At 37.4% G+C, this 13,068-nt stretch overlaps 1 protein-coding gene across 1 annotated transcript in view; it reads right to left on the reverse strand.

The window, feature by feature from the left end:
- The window catches only part of LOC114651130 (cilia- and flagella-associated protein 47-like), a 622,279-nt gene that overhangs the window by 585,928 nt on the left and 23,283 nt on the right, over positions 1-13,068 (reverse strand). Inside the window, 3 exon segments of the mRNA XM_051927333.1 lie at positions 3,230-3,452; positions 3,546-3,741; positions 4,985-5,220. Of these exon segments, the coding sequence (XP_051783293.1) occupies positions 3,230-3,452; positions 3,546-3,741; positions 4,985-5,220 (655 nt within the window).

Genomic DNA, 13,068 nt, shown 5'->3' on the forward strand with positions numbered 1-13,068 from the left:
ACAGAAAACTTTGAAAGGTTTTTGCATTAATGTCATCACAGAGGTCAGGAAGAGAGAGATCGATTCTGCAATTTAACTGTACTCAGTAATATATATTCTTTTCTTATTTTAAAAGGCACCTATAAGCAAATAATTTCCAGTTACAGATATAACTTTTAAAAAATTATGATATGCTTTATTTTTGTCTGTTTATTCTTCAAAGGAAAGCAAAGTGAGAGTTTGAGTAAAAATAAGTACAATGCTACAAATTACAATTCACAAATATCCTGTAACTTAGCTTTATTGGAAATCTTACAAAACACTCTAAACATTTCTATTGACCTTAGTTAATTATCATGTTAAATTTCACCCTGTCTTTTTTTTCTCTTTAGCTTCTTTCACAGATTTCCTATAATTTCATCCACCAGTAACCTGCTCTGTAAACTTAGGTCTGTCACCCATGTATTGAATTCCATTCTCACCCAAACTTCTGCCTTTATCTAATACTGCAGCCCCAGGTATCATGAAAATAATAAATACATCCCTAAATACTACCTCTGTAACACCAAATTTAAAAATTGCTTCTGTAAGACAATTATTAACAAGTATGTTCCTGACCCCAGTTATCATTCAGTGTTTCATTCTTTCCTCTTCAAAGTGTTGTGGTAATCTTAACACAGCATTCACAGATATCCGACTACTCTACTGCAACTAACTTACTTAACAGCATCCAGTAGTGACAATAAAAACTATTTGCTAGGAACCGAATTTGGAGCAAAATGTAGACTCTATCTTTGCAAAGAAAATTTGCAAAACAAATTCTGTTTAGCCGAAATCTAAATCTGCACCATTGTCATATATATTTTTATCGCATTTGAAACCTTTTTCTCCATGTTTAAAAACACAGAAAAATGAATTCTGTTGCAGAGGGTAGAAAAGGAGAGCAAGGGAAGAGCATGTATTTGCAAGCACATTGGAGATGCTTCACTGCTCCCAAAATCCATTAGGAAGTATCCAGAAGAATCCTGGTTTAGACTGGCTGACGCATTTGGCGAAAGTGAGCATAGATGCTGTTACCTCTGACCCAAAATAAATGGTTTGAGGTGGAACCGATAGCATAAATGTACTATTAGGGATTGCAAGAGGCAGACGACAGTGCCTGGAGCTGAATGGAAATAGGCATTGGAGATCAGGACAGCACTGGAGGGCTGACAAGGAAGGAAAAAGCAATTTCAACAGTGGAAAGACTTTTACAGTGCAACTTTTTGCAAACTCCAAAATCTCAGTTTACTGATTTTCACATTTCACCACTGCATTATCTGTAAGCAAAATGAAACTCTGCTGTTTCACTCATAATGGAAAGCATCCTAGGTGTATTTGGGACTTTCCACAGTTGTCTAACATCACTGCTAGATAAACATTTGTAGGTCTTGGCAGCTAAAGGAGCAACTTATTATCAGTCACACAAGAAGATCTGCTAGGATCTGTCCTTTCACCCTGTTTTTTTTTGTATCAGTATGCATCCACTTAGGCATATAATTCATATCTTTGGACTTAGTTATCGTTTTTACATGGATGAGATTTAATTCATTGCAAATTCACTGTTCAGTTTGGGTGTTCAAAAATGTGCCTTGGAGAAATTAAGTTTAGGAAAAGCAAAATACCTTAAAGGTAAACCACAGAAAAACAAAATTCTTTCCAATTGGCAATAAATCCTTCAAAATGGACATTTTTTTCACTTTAGATGACGACACTACACTACAGAATTGACCTGCCCGTTGAAGCATCTTGGATATGCACAAATATGAAGCATTCTTTCCACCTGATAATATTTTCATTCAAAAACTTCACTGTCAGGCACAAGATGATTTTCTAGAAGTAGTTTAACAATATTTTAGCAAACATACATGTCTTTGGGGCATTGTGAGAATATGACTGGATACCTGACATTTGAAGTATACAAAACACAAAATTATACAATTTGAGATTTTTTCATGGACATTTTGATATTATTTGATGTTGTTCAAAGCTGGGTCACCATGTAAGCCCCTTTATAATAAACATTGTAATATTTATTCTCCAATAAAACATGAGATTATTATTCTTTCAGCCATCACTATAAACAATGTAGAATGGGTAAAAGATACAAAAATTAAAATTTTTAAGTGGACTACTCCTTTAAAGCTTGCCCACTGGGGCTTATAGCGGAGTTTATTTAAAGGTTGCAGTAACCCTTAAACTAATTATTTACATCAGGGCCCAAATAATTACTCATCCTTTGTTAGATATCTGTGATGTCTGATGATGGACTCAAGTAACAAGTACTTACCTGAGCCACAGATGTGACCGGTCTCACTTATAAACTACATACACAATCACATGATATTACATAACTGAAAAATATGCACTTGTGGAAGGTTGTTGTTGTTAGTTACAATATTTCTGTATGTCATCTGAAAGAATAGCCTACTGTATATAATACTCTATTTATTACCCTTCTAAACCTGCTCATCTATTGCATGGACAGAGGGAGCCTGAGCTTAACATACTTGGCAATACAACACAAGAAGCAGTCCTCAGTCCATCACAAAGCATACAAACATACTGCATGAGGATGCTAAGGATGGAGACTGACACACAAGAGGAAAAGAGGAAGGCCTAAGAGAAGGTTTATGGATATGGTGAGAGAGGACATGCAGGTGATGGATGTAACAGAGCAAGATGCAGAGGACAGGAAGATATGGAAAAAGATGATCCACTGTGGCAACCCTAAAAGAAGAATTAAATGCAAAGCATGTATTTGTAATGTGGGAAGTAACAGGAATTCCCACATGAAACCCACCGAAGCACATAGAGAAAATGACAGTTCTACAGAGAGAAAAGAAGGAACCCCATGGGAAAATCACACTAGGATTTGGGCAATATGAGAGGGTAATACCACCTACTACTTCTACTATTAAAACTCAACTATAAATCTTCTTCTTCTTCTTTCGGCTGCTCCCGTTAGGGGTTGCCACAGCGGATCATCTTACGTATTGCACTTGTCAAAAGTTCCAGTATAATACAATATAAAATTATTTTCTTTTGTCTTTTTTGTTAATAAAACCACAATAATAATACCTCGGACTGTTTCAAAGCACCACAAGTATTTAAAATGGTAATTTTCTTCATTACATATCTTTTATTGCAATTGACATTTAAAACTAAACTTGAAACCTCTCTATACTTTTCAAACTTGACAATTACTTACCTGTACAACTCATTCCTAGACGATTGTTTTATACTGGCTGCACGATCATCAGGAAATGCCACTAGCACGCTTTTTTCTAGACTCTTACTTCTTCTGTGAGTGTGAATTCCAGTTTTTGTTGCACATAATAGTGCCATTCGAGCTGAACTGTTATAATTCCTCAGCTGTTCAGAATTCACCTCAAAAAATTGTCCACTTTCATTAGTGAATGATGATTTTATGCCTAAACATACAAATAAAATTGGATATACATTAATCTAAATGAAAAATAACAGTACATCAAAAAAAAAACCTTTAGACAAATAAAGGCACCTACCAGGGTTAAACTTGGCAACCATTTGTTTAGCTGTTGGCTTGCAGACTCCAGTAAAACTCAGACTAATCTGATGGAAGGGTCTTGATTTCAGATGTACTGAATTATTACTTGGCAATGCAACTGGACCAAATATATCTATAAGCTGATTAACTTTGAAAGTTCCAGCTTGGTGAGGGACAAACGAAAGCACAACATCCTAATTAAAAAAAAAAAAAGAACAACACACTTTGCAGCAACTGTAATACTATGAACACAACAGTAAATTTTTACAAACCTCTTGTCACTAGTTCAGAGTTTTGCAAAGATCCATGGGCTGTCTCAACAACAATTAGTATAAGTAATGAACCCATGACACTAGTCCTTCACTGGGCACAGTCACAAATAACAAATCAATTTTAACATAATCAGTGAATCTAACACATGCTGCATGTGAGAACTTGAAATCTCCACACAGAAGGAATTCCAGGTGTGTAGAGGCTACAATGGATGCTGCATGTTTGTGCTGCTTCAGTTTTGAACACTATTATGTGCTAATACGATACTCTTTTCGATTAACATTTGTGTTGTGTCAAACAGTCAGTGAAATTAATATGTAGAAAATCCCAAAAAAATCAGTCACCAGTGCAACAGAACCATAATAATGTAAAAATGTTAAATTCTGTTTATTTCATAGTAATTCTAAGTACAGACTGCTGTCTCACTAAACTTGCTTTCTCTTCTTTTAGTTAAAGACCTTTTGGATTTATGCATTACATTAATTCATTAATTTAGCTAACATGCTTTTCCCATAGAGGAGCATCGGGATCCACAATCTATCCCTGCAACATACTATAAGGTACAAAGAAGGAATCCGCACTGGCCAGAGTGGCAGTTTATTAAAGGTGAGACTCCTTTTTATACATCCATCCTGTCTAACCAGGCCAGTTTAGAGTCACTCACCAACTTAACCTGAATATATTTTGGATGTGAGATGAAACCATAGTACTCGCAAAAAACACATAAGCAAGGGATAAAATAAGCACACTAAACAAAACACTAGCCGGACTAGTATTGAAGCAAAGCTCTGCTATTTACTTAGTTGTGGCAAAGACAATGTGTCATAAGATTATTATTAATTTATGCTCTCATTTCTCCATATATTAGTATTTACTTATTTCCTGATGGTTAGTGACAAAATAAATACAAGTTAATAGACTTCACAAATTAACTGTAGCAGCAAAAACTTCTGCTTTATAATTATGATTCCATTTATGTAGGTAAACAACACAATGCACAAAACAATGAATTGCATTTCCATCAGTTTTAATGGCAGTTAAAATAGTTTCTTAATTTATTCTTTACCAAGAAGAAGAAATACAAAGTAGGAATTATAAGTATTCTCCCTGAACCAGTTCTGAGACTTACATCAACAAATAAAAAGATAAAAAACAATGTCATACCTGTTGCATTCCAGGATTAATTTTGCCTTTTGAAGGAAAGATACTAAAATTTGCAGTTTTCCGGGAACTGAAGAGGACAGGAAGCAAAAGTGACTGATTCTGAAGAGAGCATTGAATGTCAACTTGCTCACCCATGTAGCATTCCTTAAAATCATAAGGGGGTGCTGGAGTGGCCATCAGTATTACAGGAAGACCCGTGCCAGTCAAAGCTAATTCAACGTGGTTGTGTCCTCTTTCTAAATAACAAGTGAATTTAAAAGATTATGAGCAAAATCTACAATCCAGTAGATGCTATGAGATACACCCAACATGTACTGATTTTATGTAGCGATCAAAAATATGTAGTATAAGTTTTAAAAACCACACACACAATGATGAAATTATGAGCATTATAAAAGGGGAAAATGCAGAATATAAATAATTGCCAATAAATTTTTCACTCACAATATTAAACCCCACTAAAATGTGCTTCTACTTTGGCTATTTCCTTCAACTTTTATTTAATTATCTATAACTTACCATAGTCAACTTAAATTTCATGTTCCATTTAACAAAGAATTTTTACATCAGGAGAATAAATTATATTGTGTGCATATTACAGCACAATAAGGTGCAGAACTTAACTGTTTTTACCAAAAATTTAATTTTTGTTGTTATCCTTATTGTCATAAATATTGGAATAACCGTCCAAACACCATAAAAGTAACACAAACTGTGTTAAGAACAACTACAAAAAGTTCTCAAATGTTCAGAATTAATATGTAAGGTTGTATTGTTTTGAAAAGGGACACACTCTTCAGTCAACACTTGTGTTCTTTACATTATTTCAGCTTTTATACATCTTGTGTAATGAATTGCACGGTGTATAAAAATTACAACATATAAAATTGTAATATCACTACCAAAAAATTCAGTATGTAAAGTAAAACCATACAATATGATTTACAGTTATGGCTATCATTAAATAACCAGAAGAACAGTAAATACTGTACTGTATGTCTTAGGACAAAGGAAAATGCACATGACACTTTAAGAAATAAACATTTCATTTACATATAAATATGCAAAAGCAGTATAAAGCTGTACTGAAAAACAGAAATATTTTACAATGTTTTCTCAGTTTAAAAAATCTCGTTAATTTTTGTAGCTTCCTGCCTGTTTGAACTTGAGTGGCCTCAAGAATGTCCAAGACGATGAGACATATAACCAATTTAAGGGCTCTTCTAACACACATATGGGGCTTGCAAGCCAGACATTTCACACAGGCAGTTAGATGCCTACAAGATACACTTGGAATTAATAAACTAAAAAAACTTTTTCTCATTACAGCAGTATGTACAAATAAAGCATTAACTTCTTTGCATTAATGTCTAAATTGTGAAAATTATTTGACGTACACCAAGAAAGGACCCATTTGTTTAGCAACAACAACTAAAGTCACACACATCCATTGACACTAGGATTGGTTTCTCATTTACATTACTCACCATCGATTTACTCCAGTGTAATGCTGTATGTAAGGGCTCTTTCAAAAGCTGATAGGCTGAGGATTTCACTTATCATATTGAATGAGTATCTGCCAATGACTCTGATATAAAAAAAACACTGTCCATTCTGCAACAAGCCGATACTTACAGAAGCTTTATATAGATTATAGCACATGAATAAACATGTAGTTCATCACAATTCTTCAGCTGCTCTTTTCACCATTAACAAGTCTTTTGGAATTATTGCAGTGATTGGTGGCTGCATTAATTTGCAACAGCAAATGTGGTATTCAAGTTCTGTAAGGTTCCTGTGTATGTCCTACTCATTTTTCTACTATACAGAAAGCTAGTGCCAGCTTGCTTTAAGATATCAAGAGTAAAATTTCCTATCCTCTTGATTTCCATAATAACTTAATTAAATATCGTAAACATTCTTTTAGCACATAAGACTATAATCTAGCTTTTTATTACTAGCTCTACAATCTTTATATTTCTGTCGCTACAAGTGACTCATTGCGTGTTTTTCAAGCAAGTTATTTAGCCTGGAAGTCTTGCACCTGTTGGAGTATATAAACAATTTTTAATAATTTTTTCTAAGTTTACAAGAACTAAAGGACAGTGTGTGAAGCAAAAAGTCAAAGCATGCCATAAAAGTTAATTATAAACAATAAATAAACTTTGTTATAACTAGAGACTTTGTTATTGCCATTCCTTTTTGTGCTTCATTTTAGTGGCCACACCTCCTTCACTCTCTGTGACTGTTCTCTTCAAGAACATAACACATACATCAATTCACCACCCTTTCTTTAACTGTTGCAATCAGCTTTAAAATACAGCAACGCTTTCTTATGAGGGAATGATGTTGACAGTACCAAATCATTCATAGCAACAACACATCCTTAGACACAGCTTTAGGAACAGAATCTACATTTTTCCCAATCTTTAACACAGAGAACAAATATAGTTCACAATTATGTATACAATACAGGACTATGATTTTTGCTTATTTATCAGACACTATTGGGCTAATTAAGAGGTTCATCCTGTGAAAGTATTTGGTGAGGGGGCGTGATACTAGGGGAGTACCCATGTTCAATGAGCACTCTGTCATTCTTTGTTGTACTTCTGCCTCACCAGCATAGACAAACAAGATGGCACAAGGCAGGTCCAATTGAAGATCACAAGGTGATCACACCCTGGCAACAGGAGAGGTATTGTTAATGCTGGCTAGGGAGCAGCTTACCCTGTATATGTGCTGCATGTTCCTGAAGGGCATCAGGCAGTAGGACCACATGACCACCAGCATGTCATGACCAACATGACACTATGTGGAAGTATAAAATTCTCCACTAGAGCACATTTGTTCCTCCTCATTAAAAAAGAGTCCTAGCTAGTAGGAAGTGCCACTTCAAATAATGGAAACGCCAGAGAGTGCCTTTAACCTCTTTTACATTAACTCTTTTCTTCTTTATTAAATTCATGACTATATTTATTAAGTGATTTAACCATTACAGTTCACTCTTTTTAAAAAAAAGGTAGGCAATGTTTTCAATTATATATACTGTATATATGCCTAATAACATTAAAACACATGCGCACATATAATCATGCCAGAGAGTGGCAACGTACCGCCTTTTGATAAGCAATTACAAGTAAGAATTTCACTGTACTCTGTATACATACCAATAATTGTCCTAGAAACTATTGTCAAAATAGTCTGTGACTAAGCAGTATAAAGGAATACAGAACTGCAATTTTCATTTTTTTGCACATCATCATTATTTCATAATACATACATTTCTTGATGTAACACACTAAACTGCACTGTGAGCTAATATAATTCAATGACTTTATATATGTTACTATAACTGGGGTGTCTCATTTTAAAAATTCTGAATATATAAAAAAAGTAATTAGTAAAATGTACCAATAAATAGTGGATAATATACATCAAAGGTTTCCTTGTCTAAAGAGGGTAAACTCAGAGATATGCAGGTGGTTGAGCCTTTGGCGTTCTGTATAATGGACTATCAGTTGGGCAGACTGCAGTTTGTGAGACTCAAGGACTGTGTTTCTGATTTGGACATGAGCAACACTACAGCACCACAAGGAACAGTCCTGTCTCCTTTTCTCTTCATTCTGTACACTGCAGACTATAAATATAACACAAGGTCATGTCAATTGCAGAAATTCCCAGGTATAGGGTGTATTGGTAAAGGGGATGAGACAGAGTTTAAGACACAGGTGGAGACTTTGTTTCTTGGTACAAAGAGAATTCTCTGTATGTTAATATTAGCAAAACTAAGGAATTGTTATTGAGTTTCACTGCACCAAAAAGCCTCTATGTCCAGTTAATATTCAGGGAGTGGATGTAAAGGAGATTCACTCCTACAAGCACTTGGGGGTCCACATTAATGACAAGTTGGACTGAGGGACTAAATAAGAAACGGCAGAGAAGACTATTTTTACTTAGGTAACTGCATTCCTTTAATGTGGGACATGACTTCTATAACTCTCTGATGGCCAATGTAGTTTTCTATGCTGTGGTGTGCTTGGGCAGGTAACAGGGCGAGCTCAGTTATGGGACACACTCTGGACCCGCTGGAGGTAGAAGTAAAGGAGAGAATTAAAACAACACTGAGTGTCATTATGAATAATGCTGAACATCCTCTCTCTGACACACTAACATTGAGGACTTTCAGCCAATGAAGCTACTGGGGCTCCTTTATACCAACAGCAATATGCCTACATAATGCCTCACAGTGACTCTGACAGCCAGAAGTTTTCTTTCTTATTAATTTTCTTGCTATTCAGTCATTTTGGGGCATGTTCAGACCATAGGGTGGGTGTTTATGTATTTTTTTATCTACTAACTTATTTATATATTTAAAGATCTTCACAATAAGTCAAATTTCCTCTGTGGACAAATACATTTTTATCTATCTATCTATCTATCTATCTATCTATCTATCTATCTATCTATCTATCTATCTATCTATCTATCTATCTATCTATCTATCTATCTATCTATCTATCTATCTATCTATCTATCTATCTATCTATCTATCTATCTATCTAAAGCTTAGTGTTTTACCTTTCTTTTGTCTGTTGCTATCAAATCATTGAACATTTGACATAGAGAGTTTGCATTTTTTGATTGATGATTGACATAATTGAGTTCAGTGCTATTTATCATTAAGTAATTGAAAGAATCTATATATATAATTCTCTAAGCTGCCGCCAGAGCGGCACGACAACCATGAAAGCACGCAGGAAGAAGCCATATATAGATTCTCTAAGTATAGATTCTCTAAGTCGCCGCCAGAGCGGGCAAGACACCTATGAAAGCACGCAGGAAGGAGCCACGCCCACCAACTCTAAGACCATTGGATACGACGAAAACTCGCACAGCCACACCCACCAACTCGGACGCAACGCCTCGGAAAACATGCCGTCATTTCTGTTTGTCTGTGCCACAGTCCACATGCAGCTCTGAGCCACGTTGACTTTTCATTAGTCAGCCTCAGTGGAACCTTGGTTCACACAGAGGCAGCGCCAGAGAGAGACAGAGGCACACACACAGGCAGCGCGAGAGAGAGAGCCGCGCACACACACAGGCAGCGCCAGAGAGAGACAGACGCACACACACAGGCAGCGCAAGAGAGAGAGAGCCACGTACACACACAGACAGTGCCAGAGAGAGACAGACGCACACACACAGGCAGCGCGAGAGAGAGAGCCGCACACACACACAGGCAGCGCCAGAGAGAGAGACAGAGGCACACACAGGCAGCCCGAGAGAGAGAGCCACGCACACATACAGGCAGCGCCACAGAGAGACAGACGCACACACACAGGCAGCACGAGAGAGAGAGCCACACAATCCTTTAAAACTGAGGTTAAAACACAATGAAGGAAGCAGTCTTTAAAAACCAATAAGCCCTGTGCCTCTTTTTCATTAGCGTCTCACCTGCTTCACTGATGCAGGCCCTGCAACAGTCGAGATGCTCTCTCAGCAGCTGACCTTCTCTGTGCCTGACTCCACTACTGTCAGTCGCCTGATTAAAAATGGCTTTTTGAAGGGGAGCTATGGACCCACTATACCACAGGAACACATTGCCTTCGAGCCTGCTCTCGCTCACTCTAACGTACCGGCTTTCTCTCTCTCCTCACTCACTCGCACACTGCACAGGGGAGAAATGCCCGCAGCACGATTCCACCTGGAAACCGTTTCAGCCACACTTCCACGCCCCTCGCTACGCTGTGAGTGCGATGATTATTTATTTAAAAATGGCCTTTTGAAGGGGAGCTGTGGACCCGCTATACCACAGGATCACCTGTGACATTGCCTTCACATTGTTTTCCTTTTATTTATGATCCCGTCGAGCAGATCAGACACCCAGGCAAACAACACTGAATAATCAATAGCTGCAACTACTTTGCCCGCCCCAACTCCTCACCTGAGTCGGTTTCGTCTGTGTTCAGCAGTGTTTCCCAAACTCGGTCCTGGTGAACCCCTGTGGATGCAGGGTTTTGTTCCAACCAGATTCCTAATCATTAATGCCGGTGAAACTCATCAGGGATAAGTCGGTTTTTCAAACGCAGCCGTCTAGCAGATTAGTCTAGCAGGATGTAATAATCCGAGGTGAATGCACACCCCCGCGCTGAGTGAAAAGCCAATGTATATTGACTCTAGAAAACATGATCAGCAAGTCTTTGATAGGCTGCAACAAAATGATGAAAGAACGGGCGCATTTTTTTCTCACAAGCTGGGTGGGTGGGTGTTAGTTGGTTAATTAGTTACTCGAAGGATTTCAAGATTTAATATGCACAAGCGGTAACACTGCAAAAGCAGCCCAAACCAGAAAAGACGACTGGCAAAAAGTGGCCGACAAATTAAACGTGTGTGCATTGTATTTACTGAAAGCAGCGTTACGGATTTTGCAAATGTTCAATTTTTCCCTCTGCTTAAAAAACATTAAAAAAGCGTCGTGATTATGCGGCCGTATACTATGCCGCGGGTTGGTATGCAGCGCGTAAAACAGTTTGTCGTGGATAATTTGCCTTTTACTTTAACACGAAGACAATTTCCTGTTAGATTTGCCTTTGCGATGACAATTAATAAGGCACAGGGCCAAACTTTCAAAAAGATGTGCCTGTATCTGCCAAAATCAGTTTTCAGTCACGGACAGTTGTATGTTGCTCTCTCCAGAGTTCCATCTTTTCATTCACTTACTGGTATGCCTGCAGGAACACATGCAGCGAGCAAGTGAGAGAAAGTGAGCGACACACACACACATACAGGCGCGCGCAAGAGAGAGCGAGCGCTGGACGCATAAGAATAAGAATACTGCATTACATTGATATACCGGTGTTTTCAGTATTCAAAGCGCTATCCACACAGGGAGAAACCGGGAAGCGAACCCAAAATCTTCCACAGTCTCCTTACTGCAAAGTAGCAACACTACCACTGCGCTACAAGGCAGTTAAAGAATGCACTGGGCTCGATTTTGTTTTCACTTCTGTTTACAGCGATCGGATCATAGCGTGCATTATTGCAATGTTACTTTTCTTGGTGGCTTATTACATTACGGATGTTTCACATGTTAATTTTTTTCCCTGTGCTTAAGACATTAAAAAAGTATTTCTCAACTGTGACTCCGGAACAACTCAGTACGCAAGCTATATTAAGCAGCAACAACGAAGACTCGCTACACCTTAATGAACAAGTGCTGAAACTTATCCCTATCGATGAAGTAACTTTCACCAGCATGGCCTCCATCGTCACAGACGATCCCGCTTTCAGTCACGGACAATTGTATGTTGCTCTCTCCAGAGGTCCATCTTTTCATTCACTCACAGTGGTATCCACAAACCCACCCCATTTGGACAACTGTGTCATTCAGGAAGTGTTCACCCATCAATATTTAATTATGCGGCGTATGTTACGGAGTGGCGGAGTGGTGGCTCTGAGGCTAGAGATCTGCACTGGCAATCGGAAGGTTGCCGGTTCGAATCCCGTAAATGCCAATAGGGACTCTGCTCTGTTGGGCCCTTAAGCAAGGCCCTTAACCTGCAATTGCTGAGCGCTTTGAGTAGTGAGAAAAGTGCTATATAAATGCTAAAAATTAATTAATTATGCCACGGGTTGGCTAGTACAATATAAAATGGTTGTAACAAAATACATTACCAACATCTTAATATACTGAAATAAATAAAATATTAAGAGTTTAAAAATTCATCAGTGTTTTCTCTGTTAATGTTCAGATTTGCTTATCAGATATTATACAACTAGTACCCCTTCCAGACTTGTTTTCTCCTCCAGTGTTACCAGGGTAGGGTGTGAAATGTTTTAAAAATAGATGCATGAATAGGTAACTTTACCCATTTTTAGCAAAACAAATTAGAAAAAGCAAAGATCGATAATTTATAACAATATTGATAGAATGTTAACGTTAAACCAGTGTAATGCGATTTGCAAGGCTTTACATAGCAATTTACTGATAATCAGTATAGTTTTTTACCTTAATTTTTATTCCCTACTGGTGCTGATTTGTAGGAAAGATTGTGTTTAACATTACAGAAAAAAAGAGAGGC

The sequence above is a fragment of the Erpetoichthys calabaricus genome, chromosome 4 (genome assembly GCF_900747795.2).
Source record: "Erpetoichthys calabaricus chromosome 4, fErpCal1.3, whole genome shotgun sequence".
Classification (NCBI taxonomy): Eukaryota; Metazoa; Chordata; class Cladistia; order Polypteriformes; family Polypteridae; genus Erpetoichthys; species Erpetoichthys calabaricus.